The sequence below is a fragment of the Neolamprologus multifasciatus genome, chromosome 4 (assembly GCF_963576455.1).
Source record: "Neolamprologus multifasciatus chromosome 4, fNeoMul1.2, whole genome shotgun sequence".
Taxonomy (NCBI): domain Eukaryota; kingdom Metazoa; phylum Chordata; class Actinopteri; order Cichliformes; family Cichlidae; genus Neolamprologus; species Neolamprologus multifasciatus.
The window spans coordinates 28,889,043-28,913,753 of NC_140442.1; the positions used below are offsets into that span (position 1 = coordinate 28,889,043).

General features: G+C 39.8%; 2 protein-coding genes across 2 annotated transcripts; both read right to left on the minus strand.

The window, feature by feature from the left end:
- Positions 1-334: 334 nt before the first annotated feature.
- Positions 335-4,361, minus strand: LOC146520759 (macrophage mannose receptor 1-like). Its single transcript, XM_085155570.1, has 4 exons — positions 3,631-4,361; positions 2,423-2,717; positions 1,724-2,007; positions 335-1,638 (listed from the first exon to the last, which is right to left on the minus strand). Exons 2-4 carry the CDS (start codon positions 2,694-2,696, stop codon positions 1,450-1,452), a joined length of 747 nt encoding a protein of 248 aa, XP_085011696.1. The 5' UTR covers positions 2,697-2,717; positions 3,631-4,361; the 3' UTR covers positions 335-1,449.
- A 10,972-nt stretch (positions 4,362-15,333) lies between these two features.
- On the minus strand, positions 15,334-23,763 carry LOC146520760 (beta-1,4 N-acetylgalactosaminyltransferase 2-like; the record flags this gene model as incomplete). The annotated part of the gene is made up of 10 exons (XM_085158097.1): positions 15,334-17,371; positions 17,459-17,687; positions 18,200-18,343; positions 19,755-19,936; positions 20,168-20,254; positions 20,445-20,558; positions 20,934-21,000; positions 22,502-22,539; positions 23,193-23,299; positions 23,531-23,763. Coding segments are annotated over 10 exons (1,395 nt in total), but the record flags the coding sequence as incomplete, so codon positions are not given.
- Between the last annotated feature and the right edge of the window lie 948 nt (positions 23,764-24,711).

Below are 24,711 nucleotides of genomic sequence, written 5' to 3' on the forward strand. Positions count from 1 at the left end.
GCAAAAAACAAAAACCAACAAAATAAGCAGACAAAAAATACATATATCAATCACCTGGATCACCCGTTAAGAGCAATAGAATAAACAACATCACCATAATCTATGTGAATATAACAGTAAATACTAAATGTTAAACATTATTGTGCAGCACGTAAGATCGACAGCGCACAGTGTGCTTTGAGGTAGGAGCCAAAAAGGGTGTAGTTTGTGTGTGTGTGTGTGTGTGAGCACCCGTGTGTACACCTGTGAGCATGGACGCGCTTGTTTTTAAAAGGTTTCATGTAATGATCTGCTAGAGGGTGTGTGTGTGTGTGTGTGTGTGTGTGAGGGGGGGGGGGCACTGCCCCATCCTCCAGGGCATGAAACAGGTATGGAGGAGATCAATGATTTAACAATAAGAAAGAGATATTGTACGTTACCAGTCCATTAAATATACCTTATTAGCGGTAATCAGCACCATAGAAATGGGCCAATAGGGTCTCCTACAACTGCTAAGTGTATTCCTCTCCCGCTTTCACTCCCGCTTCCTCCGCCATTGTTATGCACAAAATTCATCTTCTTCTTCTAAATTTATGCAAAAGATTCTCCTGTATGACCCGCAATGAATCCTAGGATATGGTGGACTACGAAGGATGCACCAGACCCATCCTTCAAATCTGGGGAAAAGGAGGACGCATTTGTCGTCGCATTTGGAGGACTCTTCAAATTTGGACAGCCTTTGTCACATCACTGTGATGCCATTGCTTACAGATGCGTACTTTGAAGCATGCTACCCCTGAATTTGGAAACACCCAAACCGAACAAATCCTAAACTGGGAAAAACAACTAAAACCTGAACACATGTGATGACTTGGGAACCTAAGACATGAAACATGAAACCCGACCATGGACATAGACATGGACTCGCATGGAACACAGAGATACTGCATACAGATACAGATACTGTTTTGCCCAGTGATTTGAACTACTTTATTAATTGGCCATTGTCAATCACTGGCTACACCTGTCATGCAGCATGTTGTGTGACAGCAGAGCAGCAGAAGAAAAAACAATGAAATGATTTTGGTCATTTTTTGTGCAAATTATTTGACAAATTAAGAAAAGGAATTAAACCTACACCACCTGATAACTCCTCCACTCCTGCTGAAATGTAGAATTTGTAGAGGGCACTCCAGGAAGCAAGAAGGAATTGCATGCCAATGCCAATGATTCTCTGACAAAGTAATGTTTAACACACAAAATTGTAATTGTATGTAAAGATAGTTGTTTCTAACTTTGGCAGTGCCATGATTGTTTTTTATTATCACATATGAACAATGAAAGTATGAGTTTTCAGGGAAAATGTTAATGCGGTTGGGGTACAAACCTTTGAGCAGTCAAAACTAAGAGTCATTAATAAGGAAATCAAAATTAAACTAAAGTACAGTTCTTGAGTAAATGTGGTCAGTTTCAAGGCTTTTTGTAACAGAAGAAGTTCCTTCTCTGCTGACAGTTTCTTATGCCATAGGATGCAGTACCACTCTTCTCGAGGACGCCACAGAAGCCATTAGTCGGGCAGCTTGGAATATTTTCATATTGCATCTGTTCTCCACCCACCCACAGCCACTGACCAGCCAGGTTACACAGACCTGTCCACACCTGCCAACAATGAACACAGAGACAATTGTAAACATGGTGTATGAGTTTCTCAGCAACACGCATACGCTGTAGGAAACTGTCCAACCTCATCAGTGGTAGCTTGTTGTGCTCTCTCCCGTGCATAGGTGTGGTCATCAGTAGTGATCAGTGTGGCCAGGTCATAGCGATGGTTCCTGTAGGGAGAGTTGGGATCATTTGTGTCCACTGCACCCAGAGACCTGCAGTGGTTTAATGCCTCCTCCCACGTCTTATTCTCCTTCACCAAAACCAGTTTCTCATCATAACACATGAAAGAATGATCGACATAGCAACCATGAGTCCACCATACACCATAATTCTTATATACACAGTCTCCATTTTGACTTGCCTCTGAAAGAAGACGAAGCAGAGAAGAAATATTAATTACTAGAAAAGCCTTTTTGTGTCTTTTTGTGTTGATCATGTATATGTGTGAAAGTTTTCTGTACTTAACACCAAATACTTTTTTCAGTGCAGTTTCAACCTCGGCACATCTAACAAAATTGCAAAACATGCTGAGAAGCGGCAAATCTGGGCCACCAACTATGGCAAAATAGCCTATGAAAAGTGCTTCAATTAAATAACAAACAAACAGACAAATAAATAACTATAGTACTTTACAATACAAAGTACTCTTGTGTTAATACCAAAAAATTTGGTCTTGCAATCTCTATAATAACTCAATAACTATCTCAATAATTTGCACTCACACCTAAACAGGTGTTATTCTAAGATAAATATTTGAGCTTGAAAACATGTTACTTACGAGAATCACCCCACTTGGTGAAGCTAGTTATCTCGTCTCCTCTGGACCATTTCCATGTACTTGCATTAGCTCGATATAACCCGATCCACCCTCGGCCATCAAAAAATGTGTTCTCTTGTTCATTTCTGATTGTGATCAGGTCAGTGTGGTGCTTTCTGCAGAAGGTCTGGGCATTTGTCCAACTTGTCATGTAAGACCCAGAGTAAAATTTAAAATTTAACCGATCTCCACACACAGGAGAAAGAAAAAGCAGCAGAGGGATGAGAATGAACATCTTCCTTAGGATACCTTGACACTGTAATGAAAAGGTATGCACAGCCAGAGAAAGGAAAAGAATCACAGAGGGGAAGACTGGAGTCTGTTGCGCTGCCACAACATTTCACTGATAATGAGTTTTTATATCTTTCTGAGCAATGACAATGTAGATCAGGGGTGTCAAACTCAAATACACAGTGGGCCAAAATTCAAAACTGGAGCAAAGTCGCGGGCTAACATTAATATTTATTGAAAAAAAAAAATCTTCCTCCAGATATAAGAATGAATCTTTTCTTATGGACTCAAATTTTGCTGGAAAACTGAATATGAAACAAGCAAAGCTTAATACTAAACAATATATATATTAGCTGTATAATACCAGTAGGCCAGCTCTAATAGTAATTTGGTATGGCTTCGCGGGACAGAGTTTGACACCTATGATGTAGGACATAATATAGTGTTAGGAAATGTAAGGAGAAGTTTATATAATGAATAAAAATGACATTTCAATATAAATATAATAAATAAATATCATAATTTTTTTAAAGCAAATCAATTCCTCTAACATCTGTATTTTTAAATATACATCAACTATAAATTTAAACAAGAAAAATGACATTGCATGAAGATCTGTGCACACATACTAATATATAAAATAATAAAATGATATTTGGTTGAGGTTTGGTTAGAACAAGTATCTTTAGTCAAAGTAATGTTACTTAATCAAATTAATATTTTACCTAATGCATTTGCTCGATGTCATCCTACAAGAATTTCACACGCCTAAATCATGTATGGTACAAATAACTAAAAAGCTAAATTAACCATCATTTTTAAAAATAGCTAACACCTGAACAATCATTACTAGTGAAGTGAGCCACACATAAGTGAAATACTACCAGCAGGTTAAACTATTCATTACACTGTATATCAGTTTCTACAGCAGTACTCACCTTGGCAACAGATAAGGGGGAACCTCAAGGTCTACTGATGATGTGAGACACTCATGTACTGTGAAAGACCTGTCAAAGCTTTTCTTTAGCATAGGTCACTCCACCTATGTTAGAAGCGTTTGCATCTTTCTGGGATGCAAACGCAATGCAAATGCGTTTGCGATGCAAACGCAAACGCATCTTTCTGGGACAGAAAGATGCAAAGCAGCAGCATTCAAATGTAGTTTAGTGATCTTTCTGCTTCTGTTTTGGCTCTCAAGAAGAAATCATCATTTTGGATCTTTTTATTATTTTTGTTTGTTTGTTTTGCTATTTAACTCAAAGCTTACAACCTTTAGTTGTCTCATTAATTAATAACTCGCTTTGCTGCTTTCTTAACAAGCATCATGTGATTTCCATGTATATGAGGTAGTTTTCAATGTGGAAAAAAAGCTGTGAAAATGCAACCTCAACCCCAAATCATGAATTAACTATGATTACCCAAGTTTTATGGAAAAGGCCACTTCAGTTTTAAAGTAACACCTCAAGTCACGCAAAAACAAAACATCTGGGAAACAAAGTATTTGGCATCATCATGCTGGAAATGATTAAAACCCATTTTTAAAGCTATGGAACTCCAGCTAACCATGGTGGGAGGGAGGAAACTTGTAACGTCAATGAACCTCACCATTTTTTTTATTTTAATTATATTTTTGCTATTTAAATTGTTATTCAAATTAGTATTTAAATGAATCCTAGAGTGCTTTGATGATGCATCCGTGAGGTCATAAAAGAAACCAGAACAGCACCTAAAGAACTACAGGCCTCACATGCTTGTGGTCAATGATTTAACAATAAGAAAGAGATATTGTACGTTACCAGTCCATTAAATATACTTTACTAGCCCTTCCGAGATGTATTCAGTCTGCAGTCGGAGGTCTTATTCTGAGTATTCACAGCAGCCGTAGCCTCTCCAAGATCTTATCCGTGCTGACTCAATGAGCCCATTTTGAGAAACTCACGACTCTCCCATCTTTCCAATCCCAGCGGGCAGCCTTGTGGGGTTTGAACAGCCGGTTCCGCTTTCTTAATTCTTTGATAAGTCAGGGCCAAGCCAGCTCCGATCAGCCAGAAACCTGTTACCATGGTTCCAAATAGGTAGATATCTTCAGCACTCAGGCTCACCCAAGCCCAAACTTCTCGTTGAGAAAAGGGTGTCAATTGCATTTAGGGACCAGTTGATCCAATCCATAATTCCTCTTTTAGGTTTTAGAGAACAGACTGTGAGAGAGTGTTCCAGGGAAAATACAAAAAAACCCACGAGACTAGACAAGGACATAAGCAGGGAAGATAAGGGAGAGGAGAAAAAGTGCGTCCGCCTCCTCCCAGAGCCAAAGAACAGAGAATTTACTGAATGTGAATCTAAAACATGATAAAAAACTTCGAGTAAATATCACAACTTGATAATTAAAATATCATGACTGTAATTCATGTTTTGAGCACAGTGTATGAAAGTGGATAAATTATCAAGTGCATGTATTTGTTACACTACAGTACTTCATTGAATGTAATGTGTTTAAGTCTTCTTGTAACATAAGAACTTCCTTTTGAGCTGGCAATTTCTTATACCAAACGATGCAGCACCGTTCTTCTCAAGGACACCACAGAAGCTTTCAATTGGGCAGCGTGGGATATCCACATATTGCATCTCTTCTCCACCCACCCACAGCCACTCACCCGCCAGGTAATGTAGGCCTGTCCACGCCTATCAGACAGATGCATATAAAAACGTATAAACTAGTATGAGTTTCTCAAAAATATGAACAGGGTACAGAAAACTACCCAACCTCATCAGTGTTAGCCTCTTGTGCTCTCTCTTGTGTGAAGGTGTGGTCATCTGGACTGATCAGGGTGACCAGGTCGTAGCGGTGGTTCCACTGCATCCATAGACCTACAGTGGTCTAATGCCTCTTCCCATGTTTTATTCTCCTTCACCAGAACCAAAGGGTCAAAATAACATGTGAAATACAGTCAGTCATCACAGTTATTGGTTCTCCATTTACCGTTAAACTCCCTAACACAGTCACCGTGGCTTTGGTTCTGCAAGAATAAGAAGAATAGTAGAGTAAAGCGCATTTGGATGGATTTCAGAGAAGGCTTTTTTGGACCTCTTGAGCTTTAACTGTTAGAAAAATAAACCTAATTCCAAAAAACATGGGTCAGCAACGTGACTGGGTATCTTAGAGAGACAGAATTTCACAAAGATGAACAGAGGTTTACAAATATGCAAAAAACTGCAACTCCAAATTTATCATCTACAGTGCATAATATCATCCGGAGATTCTAAAAATCAGGAGAAATCAGTATTTGATAGCAATGTTCTTTGGGTCTTCAGGTGGCACTGCGTTAAATGCAGAAATGATTCTGTCATGGAAACCACTGCATATACGTAGCAACAGCGCTTCTACTGCTTCTATTCACCAGTAACTTTTGAAGCTTCTTAACCTCACACTTCTACATTCAATTCAATGTCCTTCTGTGCAGATGCAAAATTGCACCTTCAAAAGCTACTGTGTACCTTGTAGCTCCACTCACCCGCTCAGCGCCAAACTCAGTTCTGTTCACCTGCCTTCTACCACCATTTAAATATGCAATATGCAGCAGCATTCTTTTGGGCACCACAATTCACTGATCACATTAACTTGGTAGATCAAGACGTCAAGTTCACCATGGAGAATATAAAAAAAGAAAGGGTAGCATTCTTAGACTGTGAGATTTTCATCACTAATAGGTGACATTTAAAAGCGGAAACCAATTGTCATTGAGCAGTATTTAAGGTTTGACTCCCATAGGCTACGTCACCCCCACCCTGATAAATCTCCCATTTTATTTTGTTAGTCCTTTGTCCCTTGTGTTCCTTATGCTTTTAGTTTTACTTGCTTAAACAAAGAAGTGTTTGCAAGATTTCAGTAAATGCTAATAACATGTAATCAGTGTCAGCTTTGAAATCTAAAATTAAGCCTATAAAATAAGTCTAAAAGAAATATTGTACTAAAGTTTGAAAGTATAACTCTGCTTCATGTTCATTACCATTAGTTTCCCATATAGTTAAGGACGCCATCTCATCTCCTCTGGACCATTTCCATGGACTTGTTGCATTTTTTCAGTGTAATCCAATCCAACCTTAAGCATAAAGATAATTCTCTTGCTCATTTCTGACTTCTGTGCATCCTTCCATGTCTTTATGGTAGTGGAAGAGTAATATGTATTTTTCCACTGATGCCCGCACACAGGAAAAAGGAAGAGCAGCAGAGGGATGAGAATCCACAACTTCTTCATCTTCTTTTCCACAGAAGAACGGACACTAGAACAAGACATTGATGACCAGCGGAAAATATGACGAGAAATCTATAGTGAGTCTGTTCAACGGTTTCATCAATGAAATCTTAATGGATAACTAGTTTTTACAAAGTAAACATGACATTTGAAATGATAATGCTGCACAGGTGACAAAATTATGAAACAGCTGGACAGAGCAACCGATAGTGTTCCAACATTCGGAGTAAGGAACTGCTCTCACGGCTGTCATGAGATATGCTGTGGCAGGCAGGATGTAGGGCCCAAGTGCACGACACGAACGAAGAGGGTTACCTGAGAGAGGCAGCTTTATTTAGGCTGTACAAAAACCCAAACATTAAATGCAAGAAAACTAAACCAGGAACAAGAAACAATGAACTAAAACTAGAAATTTCAATGTACATGGAGGGAACACACAGCACATAGAGGCTAAGACAACACAAAAAACACAGGGCTTAAAGACACAAGGGAGTGACGATGGAATGAGACACAGAGAACAAAGCTGGGAGTAATCAAACATAACGAGAAAGGGAGGAAGCAAAACTGAAAACACTAGCATAGAATATGAGACTATCAAAGTATAACAGGAAGCAAAAGAAATTCACAAAGACAGACTTGACACTGAGACATAGAGACATGGCTGACTCGGAGACAAAGGGAACATAGAGACAAGAGTGACTAGATGTGAAACAGGGAAACCAATGTAGAACAAACCTAAATCCCAGGGACTAAGAATTTAACATAAGCAGAAAACAATAAAGAGAATGAACAAAGAGTATATATTAACCAACCAACACAAAACACTGGGTCACAGACCAAGTACTGTGACAACGGCTAGAGATTGATGACACAAACAACACAAATGCTACAGCAACTGGGAGCCAGTACCAAGCCCCAAGTGTGATGGAAGAAGGATCGTAATCAGGATAAGGATAATGAGAGTAATTTATTTCAATTTACTGGGGAATCATAATGTTTCTATTAAACAGCAAAATGGTACAATCTTACAAAATTAAGGGGTCCCCTAAAAAACTGTCATATACACCATTTTGCTCTGCTTAATGCATCAGACCTTTTTGATTCAAATTAACTTTATTAATGCCAAAAAGGGGCAGCGTTTTGTGTCAAACTCACACAACCACTAATCACAAACACTGTTACATGGAAGAGACAGGAAGAGATCAACAAAAAATGTGGTGAAACATAAATGAAGTACAGCACCCCAGAGCAAGTTCTTGAACTCCGATGACAAGAACTGATAATCGGGTTTTTTGCCCTCTTTATCACCTGATTTTCCCAGAGTGAACACAAATCTGCCTGACCCCAGTGATTCTGGAGCAGGTATTAACAATACTGCTGAGGGAGTTTCTATACTTAATAGATAAAACACTAAACCAGCAGATAAAAGAAAATGTTAAAAGATTTTCAATAAATGAACAGTAAAGGTTAATTAGAATTTTCTTGTTAAATGGTAAATGTATTTGTATAGCGCTTTTCTAGTCCCTAAGGACCCCAAAGCGCTTTACACAACCAGTCATCCACACATTCACACACTGGTGATAGCAAGCTGCATTGTAGCCACAGCCACCCTGGGGCGCACTGACAGAGGCGAGGCTGCCGGACACTGGCGCCACCGGGCCCTCTGACCACCACCAGTAGGCAATGGGTGAAGTGTCTTGCCCAAGGACACAACGACTGAGACTGTCCGAGCTGGGGCTCGAACCGGCAACCTTCCGATTACAAGGCGAACTCCCAACTCTTGAGCCACGATCGCCCCACGATTGTTAACATTAAGAGAGTTCAGGATTCTTAACAAAAATATTCTCTGTTGACTCTGTTTTACAATAGACTCATTGTCCACATCGAACTTGAGTTGATGTTCAAAGACTGTGCCAAGATAGTTACAAGACTGCACTTTCTGGACGTCCCAGTCGTGAATAGCACTGGCTTTATACTCAGTATTACAGTGTCTGGAGTCAATAATCCTTTCCTTTGTTTCTGATGCATTTAAGTCTAGAGTAGTGAACATCACACCACAGATTTAGGTAAAGCAGGACCAGTGACAGACTCAGAACCTTGAAGCAAGGATAAGAGGATAGTGTCATCAGAAAACTTAACTATAATTCTGTTCTCATAAGAAGTCCTGCAGCTGCTGGTGTGAGTAATAAGAAGCGGCCTGAGGTGAACCAGAGCTTGACACAATCTATTAACGAGGGTCTGTTGATCTCTTTCAGTAGAAAGTTTCAAATCAGCATCAAGAGCTGATCTGGAAGTTTAAAATGAGAGACCAGTCTCACACTCAGAATATGAGGCTGCATATTCTTACTCTGGATGGCATTACCTTGGCCTCCAGTAACACTGTGAGGAACCTTGGAGTCATTTTTGACCAGGATATGTCCTTCAACGCACATATTAAACAAATATGTAAGACTGCGTTCTTCCATTTGCGCAACATCTCTAAAATTAGAAATATCCTGTCTCAGAGTGACGCTGAAAAACTAGTTCATGCATTTATTACTTCCAGGCTAGACTACTGCAATTCATTATTATCAGGATGTCCAAAAAACTCCCTGAAAATCCTTCAGTTAATCCAAAATGCTGCAGCAAGAGTACTGACAGGGACTAGAAAGAGAGAGCATATTTCTCCTGTTTTGGCTTCCCTTCATTGGCTTCCTGTTAAATCCAGAATTGAATTCAAAATCCTCCTCCTCACATACAAGGTCTTAAATAATCAGGCCCCATCTTATCTTAATGACCTTGTAGTACCATATCACCCTATTAGAGCACTTCGCTCCCGCTCTGCAGGCCTACTTGTTGTTCCTAGAGTATTTAAAAGTAGAATGGGAGGGAGAGCCTTCAGTTTTCAGGCCCCTCTTCTGTGGAACCAGCTTCCAGTTTGGATTCAGGAAACAGACACTATCTCTACTTTTAAGATTAGGCTTAAAACCTTCCTTTTTGCTAAAGCATATAGTTAGGGCTGGACCAGGTGACCCTGAATCCTCCCTTAGTTATGCTGCAATAGATGTAGGCTGCCGGGGGATTCCCATGATGCATTGAGTTTTTCCTTTCCAGTCACCTTTCTCACTCACTATGTGTTAACAGACCTCTCTGTATTGAATCATATCTGTTATTAATCTCTGTCTCTCTTCCACAGCATGTCTTTATCCTGTCTTCCTTCTCTCACCCCAACCGGTCGCAGCAGATGGCCGCCCCTCCCTGAGCCTGGTTCTGCCGGAGGTTTCTTCCTGTTAAAAGGGAGTTTTTCCTTCCCACTGTCGCCAAAGGGGGTCATATGATTGTTGGGCTTTTCTCTGTATCTATGAAGCGCCTTGAGGCGACATTTGTTGTGATTTGGCGCTATATAAATAAAATTGAATTGAATTGAATTGAATATTATTAAAAGCAGAGGACAAATCAGGACACAATATAACTTCACTTTTCGAGGTGCTTTTAGACAGCGTTTAATATAAAGAGTTTAGCATCATCCACACTTTTACGTATAAGCGAATTGCAAGGATCAAATTTACAAAGATAATTGATATTGTCACCACATGTATCATAAAGTATGTGGTGTCATGTACAACACTCACCTTGGCAGATGTTCACAGGACACTTCTGATGGTTGTACTTCTGCTTTAAGTTTGTCAAATATTTGTTTCACTGCAAGTCAAGAGTCAAGAGATCGTGCAAAACCCACCACTTATGTCCTTTTTTAACAAACAAACAAATCACCAGCTATTATTAAGGCGACCTTTCCCGATTCATAAATGAGAATATTAACTTCCTAAGTAACAAAATAGCTCACAGTACCATATCTTATCTGTTATTATCATTCTGTTTTGAAATGCAAATATGCATCCATCACAGAACAAACTGAATGATGGTCACACAAAGGAACAGCTGGTGTTGATCAGTTGTGAAATTGTCCACTCACTATTTATTGTGATGTTTCTTTTGTGACCATTTAGAGTTGATACCCATCAAGAATAAGAAGTGGTCCTCTTCATACCACTTGAGGCTGCTCCATATCAAGGACACATCTAAAACCTTCAGGACACCGGCTCTTGAGGCCTGGATTTCCCTACCCCTGGTCTACACCATGGATATAGACATAAAGTGATTTTATTGTGTGGCCAATTTATCTTTGCTGACACAATTGGCCACAATTGCGTCCTACAATGTGCGCAGTGCGGTCAGAAAGGCAAAGCGGAGCTACGGGGAAAAACTAGAGTCACAGCTACGACAGTGCGACTCTAGGAGTTTGTGGAAAGGACTGCGGACTCTAACGGACTATAAACAACCAGCTTCTTCAATGATGAATGCCGACTCTTCACTGGCTGATGAGCTGAACACGTTTTATGCTCGCTTCGACGCCGCAGCAACTAAAACAACAAATGGCTGCGCACGCTCGGAGTGCACCAGTGAAGACAATGCATTCATCATCACAGAGCATGCCGTGAGGAACACTTTCAGGAGGGTGAACACCAGGAAGGCAGCAGGACCAGATGCAATCCCTGGCCGGGTCCTGAGAGCCTGCGCTGACCAGCTAGCACCGGTGTTCACGGAGATCTTCAACCTCTCCGTGGCCCAAGCTGTGGTTCCCACGTGCTTCAAACAGTCCATTATAGTTCCTGTTCCAAAGAAACAACAGCCCGCTTGCCACAATGACCACCGTCCAGTAGCAATGACTTCAATTGTGATGAAGTGTTTTGAAAGACTGATGAGAGATCACATCACTTCTTCACTTCCTGCCACCATCGACCCACTTCAGTTTGCTTACCGGACTAATCGTTCCACAGACGATGCCATATCTCACCTGCTCCACACATCCCTGAGTCACCTGGACACTGGCAGAGGGAATTATGTTAGGATGCTGTTTGTGGACTACAGTTCAGCATTCAACACAATAATTCCCTCTAAGCTTTTCACCAAGTTCACGGATCTAGGACTCAGCTCATCACTGTGTCAGTGGATCCTCAACTTCTTCACAGACATACCCCAATCAGTGAGGGTGGGAAAACAAGTCTCCCCCTCCATCTCACTCAGCACTGGAGTGCCTCAGGGCTGTGTTTTAAGCCCCCTGCTGTACTCACTGTACACGTGTGACTGTGTAGCCACATCAGACACCACCTCCATTGTCAAGTTTGCTGATGACACTGTTGTTGTCGGCCTGATCTCCGACAACATCGAGACGGCCTACCTGGAGGAGATTAGGAACCTGGAGACCTGGTGCCAGGAGAATAACCTCCTCCTAAACATCAGCAAGACTAAGGAGCTGATCGTGGACTTCACTACAAAGCAGGCGAGGAATTACAAACCCCTCATCATCAGTGGCACGCCAGTGGAGAGAGTGGACAGTTTCCAATACCTGGGTGTTCACATCACTCAGGACCTGTCATGGTCCTGTCACATCAACACCCTGGTTAAGAAAGCCCGTCAGCGTCTCTTCTTCCTCAGAAGACTTAGAGACTTCCATCTGCCACTGAAGGTGCTCAAGAACTTTTACTGCTGCACCATCGAGAGCGTCCTGACGGCAAACATCTGCACCTGGTTTGGGAACAGCACCAAGCAGGACAGACGAGATCTGCAAAGAGTGGTGCGCTCAGCCGAACGCATCATTCAATCAGAGCTCCCGGACCTGCTGTCCATCTACACCAAACGGTGCAAGACCAAAGCTAGGAAGATTATGATGGACCCCTCCCATCCCAACAATGGACTCTTCTCACTGTTGAGGTCTGGGAAGCGCTTCTGCTCCCTTAAGGCCAAAACAGAGAGAATGAGGAGGAGCTTCTTCCCCCAGGCTATTCGGGCCCTGAACCAGGTGTAGGACTGGACTCTCCCACACACATCACTATAAGACTGGACTCTCACACACATCACATCACCACACGCACCACCACACATTTCCTATAATTTATAATCTTTATAATCTCTTTCTGCTATTTGCACATTTTTTACTGTAAATTTCTAAGTTAATTTGTAAATTTTGTAGTAACCTGTAAATTGTAAATACTGTAAAACTTTTTTTTTTCTGTCATTTAATGGTCAGGCATTGTACAGCTACAAGCATTTCACCCCCATGTCATACTGTGTATGGTTGTGTGTGTGTGACAACTAAAATTTGAATTTGAATTTGAATTTGAAGTCCTGCAGCTGCTGGTGTGAGTAATAAGAAGCGGCCTGAGGTGAACCAGAGCTTGACACAATCTATTAACGAGGGTCTGTTGATCTCTTTCAGTAGAAAGTTTCAAATCAGCATCAAGAGCTGATCTGGAAGTTTAAAATGAGAGACCAGTCTCACACTCAGTTATCACTTTATAAAGAATTTCACCTCAGTTTTAATTCAATTCAATTTTATTTATATTGCGCCAAAAACACAGCAAAAGTCGCCTCGAGGCGCTTTATATTGTACAGTAGATCCTACAATAATAGATACAGAGAACAACCCAACAATCATGTGACCCCCTATGAGCAAGCACTTTGGCGACAGTGGGAAGGAAAAACTCCCTTTTAACAGGAAGAAACCTCCAGCAGAACCAGGCTCAGGGAAGGGCGGGGCCATCTGCTGCGACCGGTTGGGGTGAGAGAAGGAAGACAGGATAAAGACATGCTGTGGAAGAGAGACAGAGGTTAATAGCAGATATGATTCAATGCAGAGAGGTCTGTTAACACAGTATAGACCTTTCTAAATAAAGCTTACAGTTTTAAGCTTTCAGCCAGACACTGTACTCATTGGGTTAATTCTTACTACACTCATAATGTTGTTTTCTGTCACCATAGGCACCATAGGCATGTCACGTTTCTGGGTCAATTTTGACCCAGCTTTTTCTGTTTCTATTTTGTTTTTCTAATCATATGATTTGTTGGGGGTTTTGAGTTGTGCTTTTGTATTCAGGGTTATTCTTGGTTTTGTTCCTTTTACATTACTTGGTGTTCTGGCCTTCAGTTCAAGTCACTGTCGTCTCTGTTTTATGTGTTATATTCTTTCTGTCGGCCTTCTGGTGCGTAGTCTGCTTCTTTTGTGGCACATATACTAATGTGCCACAAACAGGACTTTAATATCACCAACCATTATCATTTTATTACGGTGTATCCATATAAATGGCCCACCTTGTAGATCCTTCGCCATGTCCCATGACAACATCTATTAAGTATTTTTAGTCATCTTTTCATGCCTAAAGATGACTAAAAATGCTTAACCTCTTAAGCCCCAAGCCTACCTGATCTCCTGCCTTTTGCCCCCGTATCAGGGGGCGTTGGGGCTTAAGAGGTTAAGAAAAAAATTAAGGTTGTCATAATTCATGCATGACAGGGTTAACTGAGTTAGAAGTTAGGGAGTTAGCTTGCTAGCTTCCAGCTAAAGGGATTTATGAAACAAATTAAAACGTACAGCTCTGCTATCACTTCCAACATAAATGAAGACAGGAAAGTAAACAGCAGTGATGTTTGTAGGGTTACTGAAGTTGGGCTAGCTGGTGTATAATGATGTGCTACGTGATCGCTAGTACGACAAAGCCATGTTAGCATAACACAAACAGTAAAGCTGGAGGATGAACGCTAATGAACAGAGGACTTTTTTCAATTCTATAAAAGTTAATATGAGGATTCCCAATGGTTAGGGGCAAATGTAATCACGTGGCAGGATGCTGTAAACAGACCAAACATCAGTCAGGAGAACCACCGAGATAATCCATCCACAATACAAGGTTAGTCACACTGCGGCATGGGCTGGGCTGTAGGTACATCGTAAGGGTTTAAAAACTGAGCTTTAAAGTGATTATCAGTAATAAAAACCGAGAGAAGCCGACAGTGATCACTGACTGACTGTGTGATCTGTGTGGGGTTAACACAGAAAAAGAGGAAGTATCTGGTTAAACTTAAGAGTTCCTCATTTAAAGTTAGTTCTTTTTTCACACAATACAACAAGCAAATATTTAACCATACAGAAAGAAGTTATGTTGTTTACCTCTTACTGGATTTAGTGTGTTTGGTGCTGAACAGGCCATGTTTTAGAACACAAAACAGCTTCCTGCTGTAGCCAAAATCCTGTTGTGAACATGACGGGTGAACCACAGTTGGGGACAGAATAGCGAATGAACTGAAACTCGATATGTGACTGTTAAACTGAGCAGAATTACAGATTTAAATGATAACGCCATTCAGTATCACCGTAATGTCACAGTTTCCCCCCCAATGCAGTTACTTATAAATAGTGTTTATAAATGTCAACTAATCATGATTCATAATTAAAAGAGGTAATATTTTGAGCTCAAATAATGGTTTTCTCAGTACCTTCTTCAGAATGAGCACTACAATTTCATTTTATGAAACCAGTGCAAAGTGGACTTAAATCACCATATCTTCATATTCAATTCAATTCAATTTTATTTATACAGCACCAAATTACTATAACAGTCACCTCAAGAAACTTTATATTGTATGGTAGAGCCTACAATAATACATACAGAGAAAAACCCAACAATGATATGACCCCTATGAGCAGCACTTTGGTGAAAGTGGGAAGGAAAGGAAGGAGGAACAAATAAACTGTGGTGATAAATGACAGGAAGTGATCACTGAGCATAACAGAAAAAAAAAACACGAGAATAACTTAAAAAAATAAAATAAATAATGCAAATGAAAACAACCAACAACCACGAGATATTACAAATTAGTAGAATAAAGGTAGAATCTGGCTTGGCAAATTTAACTATTACTGTGCTGACTAGGGATGGGTATTGATAAGATTTTCACGATTCCGATTCCATTTTCGATTCTGTTTAACGATTCGATTCTTTATCGATTCTCTTATCGATTTTTTTTTTTTTAAAAAAGGAGAACACTAAGGTCAATTAGCTTAGATCTTTGTTTTATATCTTCTCTTTGAACAAGATAGAAATTTAGGAGTAACATGGCCTTACAAACCCAACAGTGAGATCTTAACAGATCCAACCTACGGCTCTTCAATGGGGTGTCACAGGGTCCCCAGGAAAAAAAATTGTGAATGTAAAATAATAAAATAAATATTCTTCTGTAGCAATAACAAAGTATAACATAAATTATTCAGTAGCAATTACACAAGAATATCCAATAATGTCCCTGCCTACAATTAAACACATTCACTTACCGAAAATCGGGGGCATCTGCTGTGGCAAATGGGTGCAAGCCTTTGACCACAAACTTAGTCACAGCTCGGTGACATTCGTCTATCCTGGCCTGAAAGGAGACGCTACCGGTAGACTGCAGCGAGAACTGCCAGCATCTGAGCCAGACTCTGTCTGTCTGTCTCATCGTGGTCACCTAAATGCACAGTAATGGCAGGTTTTGTAATAAGGCAGATCGCGCTAACATAATATGCACTGTTAGTTGATTATTTACCTGCCGTATTAACGGGAGAGGACGTGCAAACGTTACCGCCGCTGCTGGGTTGAGATTCACGAGTCCGGAGCGGAATTAAAAACACGACATTCATTTAAGGTCATCGTGTGTTTTGTGAGCAAATGCTTTTGCATATTCGTAGTGTTTCCTCCATTAAATTAAATATCTACTTTGCAAGTATTGCAAGTTGCCCTGTTGTCATCCGTTCTCGTAAAGTATAACCAAACTTTTTAGCGTTTGAGCCGCCATGTTTCCTGCCAGGTAAGCGACGCTCCGCAACGTGGTGACGTCATTCGGGGCGACTGGAATCGATAAGGGAATCGTTTGCAAAAATGGCAAACGATTCCAAGGAATTGAAACAGTGGGAACCGGTTCTCAACAAGAACCGGTTTTCGATACCCATCCCTAGTTATGACATTCTTGTACAGCATGTATATTTATTTCTTTGGTTTTATTAAATATAAACATATGTGGCATAGATAAATGACTCACAACATCTATTAGTCATGTTGATTTTACCGTGTTTTTTACTTTTGTGAAGATATATAAAGTTTTAAAGTTCAGTGTATTCGATTTACAATGAAAACATGAGTGAAAACACAGGATGACAAAACAGCAAAAGAAAATAAGTAAAAACAGAATTCAGTGTCACCAGCATCACAAGACATTAAACTCTATAAGAATAATAAAGAAAAAAAATCTTGATGAATAAAATCCAAACAGAGAGCCAAACTCGGCTATATTCACTGAGAATCCTAAACTCAGATAACCCTGGGACCATGACAAAACAATATGACATTACAAGTGACGCTGATGTTCTTTGAATGAATCTTCTATCCATATGTAATGCACTTAAGGTTGTTTTTGAAAAAGTGAAGCTGCAGTTTGAATTCTTCATCATTTTCTCCCGGGAATCTATATTTGTCGTATAGAGAACTTTGGCTGTCGGCTGTTTTGGGTTGATGACCAATGGATACGTGACTACAGGATGCAACCAGCAAAGAGCCCAGACCGTCCATAAAAAACTCTAGAGTTAGAAATTGGAATTTAATATTTAACACAAAATTCTGTTGCTGTCATTTGTAATATAAACTTCTTTGAGATCTGGACCTACCTGAATGTGCTACTCGCTGTAGCTTAGGGTCAAAACCCACCTTCTGTACAGCATCTGTACGAGCCAGGAAGAAGTTGACCACTCCATTAGCCAAAAAGCATTGTGGGTAGCCAGGAAGTGAGTGAAATTTTCCTTGAGACTTTCTGTATAGGCAACCACCTTCATTTTCCTTTCCTTCCTCATATATAAGAGTAAAATAAAACTGGTTCTCTTCTACAGACCCACCAACCTAATACGAATAAAGAAACACAACATCTTGTTACAAAACAGCAAGTGTTTCACTGCAAGCTCCAATATTGTTCAGTCGATGTTCAGGTAGACACTACTTGTCATGCTTGTTTTTGAAAAGCAAATCTAGAAATGAGACTAGTCTTTCAGGTAACCTATGCATCAGTCCAGAAGCTGGTTCCACCAACTTTACTTTATTGTGCCTGGTCATAACTGCTCATCTGATCTTTGTTAATAATAAATGTTACAGTAAACCCAAAAATCTAGAATAACCTTTGTCTTCATTGATTATAAAGGATCTGCTCCATGCAAGTTACTGTGAAGTTAAGACCCCAAACGTTGGCATGCTACATGGTCCAAAAGGCCTAACTAGATCAGATGTAATAAAGGAAAAAAGGATTACATCAGTCTAACATGTGTATTTTATGGGTGTATTATATTTACCTTTTAATGTTCTATTCAAATTATTTTAAATAAACTGCAAAAGCTTTATGTGAGCTATTTCATTCTCACCACATCCAGTTCAGGGTTCGCCTCCATCACCTCCACCAGCTTCTCTATCTTTGTCTTCTCTGTAAACACAAAATCATCATCCACCCACAGGAAGTACTTGGTGGTTACCTGGGAAACAGCCAGATTTCTGCCTGCAAACCAGCCCTGAGGAAGGAAACATCTTTCACATCTTAATCTTAACATTTTAATCTTTTACAGTGTGGTGTAATGGTGCTCTCAAGTGATCAATACAATAAAAGTCACTGTAAAGCAACACTGTTTTTTGTTTTATTAGCACTTAACAAATTTCATCCATCCATCCACCTTCTTCCGCTTATCCGGGATTGTGTCACGAAAGAAGCAGCCCAAGCCTCCCTCTCCCCAGCCACCTCCTCCATGTGAAGGAGCCCTACTCTACTCTGAGCCCCTCCCAGATGGCTGAACTCCTTACCCTATCTCTCAGGGAGAGGCTAGCCACCCTTCGGAGGAAGCCCATTTCTCATTCTGTTACTCACTACCCACTGCTCGCGACCATAGGTGAGGGTAGGGATGTAGATCAACTGGTATGTTGAAAGCTTCGCTTCTACACTCAGCTCACCCTTCATCACAACAGACCAGTACAGCGTCAGCGGAGTGGCACTCCACCCTTTTCCTGCTGAGGATCATGGTCTCAGATTTGGAGGTGCTCATTCCCACCGCTTCACACTCGGCTGTGAACCGTTCCACCATAGGTGGAATTATTATTTTAAATTCATACATACAGGAATCTGAATTATATCTGAGATTTATCTGGTTTTGTAGAAAATTCAAACTGACAGTTTGTACCAACATTGTGTAACCCATATCAACTACTCCCTGTCACATGACCCACGTCAGCTGGTTTGAGGTCACTCTCCTGATTGGCTCCTTCCACGTCGCGGCAACTCTGAAAACCGGCTGTGGAGGGATACTTCCAGGTTCGACTCCTGCTGTGGCTGTAAGCTTATGGCGTTTAGAACGGCGTTGGAAAACAAGGCGTTTTCTCCCCTCAATTCATCTATAAACTCATTTCACCTCAGCGGTCAGGTTTTTTTCCCCCCTTTGAACTGATCTTCTTCATATTGAAGTGGCGAGCCGGTAGGACCATTCTTTGTTTTTTCCCCCACGTTGCCGTCTTTGGATTACGGACATATTTCCCCATTGTATGAAGCTGCACCCTAAGGAGGAATACCTTAAAAGTGAACTTTAAAAAGAAAAGGTCCAAAAAGGACTCTTAACAAAAGGACTCTTGCACAGAAAATCACAGCAATTACTTTTCTAATTAATTGTGGGCATTCGTTTATGTTGTGTGTTGCATTAATTATTTTGTTCCACTTCCCCTTTCCCCCATTTCTTCAATATATTTTTGGCACAAGATATTGCAGTTTTTGGTCTCATCATTCACACCATCTAGGCTCCATAAAGAACTACTTCTTCTGCGCGTCAGTCAGTAAACTCATCCATTGCAATAAAACTAGTCCTCAAATAACTTTGCGTTACAATTGCATATTTAGTAAAACACAACTGTGGTTCCAATTCTTGGATCTACCACACATACCTGTGCGGGAGGCATGATGTAATGTAAGATGTTTTCTCTTTGACTTGGCTCTGGTTTTAAGCTGTCATCTGCAATAATCACTTTTATGTTGTTGTAGAATTTTCGGATGCTGTCCAACAACACCTTCAGTTCTCTGTAGCGCAGGAAAGTCTTTGTGGTGATGGTGACTTGAGAACTAATGTCTAAAAGGCGAAAGAAAGCAAATTATTTTCACTTTTCTTCAGTCAATAGAAAAATTAAACAGCAGAACAGAAAAAGGTCAGAAGAAAAGGATACACACTGATCTTTCCTCTTCTCTCTGTAAGATTTCAGTCATAGGTTTTACCTGCCCACACACCTAGAGCAGGCTGTATCTCGTACTTACAAATAATAAGCATTTCATGACTGAATCTTGGTAAAAAGCGCACTCCTACCTGTCCCTGTGTCGTACAGGACTGGTATATGAGGCTGTTTGATGGCAATGGGGAACACCGCTTCATGGTTTTCAAACTGGAATGTGGCTATAGAAAAAGTGGAGAAAACAAAAGTAAATTAAGAAAACACTTTTCACTGTTACCTGAATCCGCTTGCATTTAATGTTAAAGATGTTAGAAGTTTACATTCAGAGCAAAGAGAAAGTTCATAAACAAAAGAACATACAGATATCAAAATTTGAAATAGTAGGTCATTTATCATTTCTTAGACACATACCAAGGTCTCCAGTGTTTATATGGTAGATAGTGCTGGTATACGACACTTTGGCCAGCAGGTTGTTGAGGATTACCAGGTTACTGGATTCAATTATCAGTTTGTTCTCACCAGAACCTGTGAATTAATAAAAAAAACAAGAATTTCACAACAGTCTTACAATAACTTGGTTAATATGTTAATGTGTAAGAGCCAATGTAGCAACTTCGTTTTGTGTTGTAATGATCGTATAACACAGTGTGACTATCATACATGATACTCAGTTTTTACGTTTCTAAAGCAGTATGAAAGTTTGCTTAGCCAGATCAGCTTTACCCATATTTGCTTGACGACCACTAGAAAAAGGAAACATTTTTACTGACCCTTCCATGAAACAGGAGAGTTGGGCTAAAAAGAACACATCATCAAATGCCCCATACACCTTATAATTTAAACTATTTGATTTTTTCACCAGTTTAAAAATAAACTTTAGTTCTGACAGTCAATTCTCACCTTTGACTGTCACGTCTTGATGTCCTATTTCAGTTGTGAGGATGCCTTTAGACACACTTAAGACCACCTACAACAAAAAGACCTCAATAATGTGAAGCAGAATATTGATACCTATACAATCATCTAAACAATAATAGCTACACTAAGCTGTATATGAAACAGGTTTAGGTTACTCTGATTTTCTCAGGTATTGCAGATGGAACTATGTCTTAACTATACCCTTACTGGTACAGTGTGCAGATAGTGCAGAACACAGGTTTCACAATCAGGTTTCACCAGAAAGAATTTCAATGAAAATCATGTTTGTTATGAAACATTTGATGACAATGGAATGCCTTTGGCTATGGAGGTACAGAAGGCCATCTGCTAATTGGAAGGTTGGTGGGTTGATCCATGGCTGTTCCTGTTTGCAAGCCAAATATCCTTGGGCAAAAGACTGACCCCAAGGTGCTCTCCAACTCTCTCAGAGTGTGAACGTTAAAGCATAGCGTTCTTGTGTGAATGGGCAGATTAGGCATGTTTTATAAAGAACGTGCTCTAGAAGAGTAGAAGGCGCTACATAAGAAACACTACAAATGCCTATGGGAATATCTACTAATTTGATATAGGTGTCAAGCTAACTGTCAAGTAGCAAAATGAGGAAAATAGCATGGAAACTGATGCTAGTTTATGTAAATGACACTACTGCTAAATATCCTTTATGATCACTGAGATTGAACTAAAATCACATGACATGTTTATGTTTTTAAGACCTGATGTGGGCAGGCCTTTTTAGAAAGCTGTTTCTGATTTTGCTGATTATGTATACCAATGTATTTGCTACAAAGTTACCAAGTTATTTGAGTAATAGCATGCAATAGTTTATGTAGTCCATGCCTTAAAATTAGTCTTGGCAAACTGAGATTAATATATTAGATTAACAAGATTAACACCAAGATGGCTGCTGTAAAATAATAATGATATAAAAAAAAAAAACATGTGTCTTGTCCATAATCAGTTTTGCAAAGTTATCAATGTAATTTTTTTCTGTCCTTGTTTCACAAAGAGAAGGATCAAGTTAACATCAGCTGTAGGATCACAATCACTGGATTTAATGACATTTAGGGATTTGAAAGTTAAATACATCAGAATCCCCCTTGAAGTATGAACTTTACACTTTCAGCAGCCATCTTGATTAGACCAGGCAACATCTACTATGCTTTACCATCAGTTAGATATGAAAGCTCGTTTCCACCACTGAAAAAAGTATTAATGAATTGATACTTTTTGGCAACTGATTGGCAAAAATGATACAATTTTGAGTTATCTCAGAATTGTGACTTTTTCTCAGAAGTTAATACGATGAAAATGCCCAACTTGAAATTTGGAGATAATGACACAAAATTTTAAGATGACCAATTTGACTTTAAGACCATCATTCTTACTCATAGATGATCATTTTTTTGTTTGTTTTTTGTTTTGTTTGTCTGGTTGTGGGATTTTGTTTTTTGTTTTTTTGTGGTGGAAATAAGCTTCCATAGTGGCATCAGTGTGAGAAATCCCCAACTCATCTGTGATGTCACACCAACCTTGTAGCTCTTTCTTTTTTCTGCATGCAGCCCTAAAGCTGGAAATGAAATCAGTTATTTTATGAGAAGACACATAATTAACTCAAATTTAGAGTTTACAACAAGACTAAACTTTGCAAAGCAAGTAGATTAGGTAAGACAAATGGTTTGGGGTATCCAGATTTATGTTTTTCTAAAAAGTATTTCACACATTCACACAGTGCTTTAGACTCTATAATATAAACACTTTACCTTGCATGCATGTTCACTTAAGAACCACCTGGTAATCTAATAAGCATTTTTTTGGGCTGTGGGAAGGAGCCAAAAAACCTACACAGGCCCAGGGTACAGTGAACATTCTCGGAGAACCTGGAAAACCCCACGATCCTCTATATAGAAATCACTTAAGCCACAGATCAAAGTGAGATAAATTTGACGGTGTGACGTTGTAGCCATGCTAACCACACCTTCCCTAGCTATTTCAGTAGCTGCCAGGGCGAAGAAGAGGTGTGCAGGGTTTGGAGAGGAGAGTAATGGGATTGAACTCGCTGGAAAGGGTACAGCCACACAAATTCAATATGTGGGGAGCACAATAAACATGAGCTTCCCATGTTTGATCGTGCACACAGGGATTATTTTGTGCACGATCAATTCATTCAATTTAATAACAGTAAACAGTAACAAAGTGCTCTGTATATTAAAGCCAGTATACCTGGTATGACAGTGGAGGTCAAAGGCTGCACTGTGTAACCCTGGATAGGATACTGCAGAGGAGAGTTAGGCAAGGCCAACAACAGTCTGGACAGTACTGAAGTTGTCCTGTTGAAGAGACGAGGTGTGAGCAGAGGAAAAGACAGATTACCTTCTTGACTTATAACATGAAATAAAATTGTTCAATTTCTGTCATTTATATTTGACACACACACACACACACACACAGTATACGATTAAATGGTCAAAACCCACAAGTTTTATACTGCTGTTCTATTCATAACATGCTGATGTTTTGGAAAATAAAAATTTCCAGCATTCTATCCGTGGAGCTGGTACCTGTTTTTGTTCTGCTGAAACTCCATAGCTCGTCGCTGCTTTAGCTCCTCACTTTGCTCCTTAGGGAGGTGATCTTTTAGGATATATGAGCCTTGAGGACAGGTGCAGGAACCAGGTAGAGGTCTGGTTACAGATGACCTGGAAACATGGCTGTAGGATAAAGATGCTGAAGAATGACTGTTATATAGAAGTCCTGTATGGTTACCACTCCATTCTTTAATACATTCAGTGTTTGATTACTTTGCTGTTCAGTTTCTAAAGACCCAACCTAGGGAAGTTCAACTTGATCTCTTCTCTAACTCCAAATCATAATGTCATCTGCAATCATCCAAATCCATGTAAACTCCTGGCAGGCCTCATCTATCAGACTATCCATCACCATTGCAAACAGTGGAAGGAGCTCAGAGCTCATCCCTGATATATTCCTATCCCCACATTGAACGCTTCAGTCACTCCAATCGCACACCTCACAGGTGTCCCACTGTCTTCATACACATGCTTCTCTGTCCGCATTAAATACAAAACTTTCTCTCTCAGCATCCTATCATGTTTTCTTTCACATCATAAAAGACACAGTGCAACTCTTTGACAGATTGACCTCTTATATAATTCTTCATCATCAACCATGCAAAGACTTTTTGAGGCACATGATATGGTTTGCAGGTATATTTGAATGGACATGCAAGACAAAGCAGGTTATAAAAAATGTGTTTCATGGTATTGATATTGACTACCTGTGCCTGCCTGTCATTGCTTTCATTATTGTTGAAACTACTAATATGAATATGAAAAAGGATGGTATGTCTTTGATCATTCTAAACAATTTATTTTAGAAATACTGCTAAAAAATATCAAATGTTACATAGAATAAATTAGAAGCAGGCAGAATTCATATCCACACACAGAGAGTTGGTTTCGAAAAGTTGATTGTGTTCATCTGGACGTAGCGTTTTGTGGGAGAAACATTTTGTCACTCATCCAAGTGACTTCTTCAGTCTCAGCTGACTGCAGAGTGACGAAAGGCCACTTCAGTTTTAAAGTAACACCTCAAGTCACGCAAAAACAAAACATCTGGGAAACAAAGTATTTGGCATCATCATGCTGGAAATGATTAAAACCCATTTTTAAAGCTATGGAACTCCAGCTAACCATGGTGGGAGGGAGGAAACTTGTAACGTCGA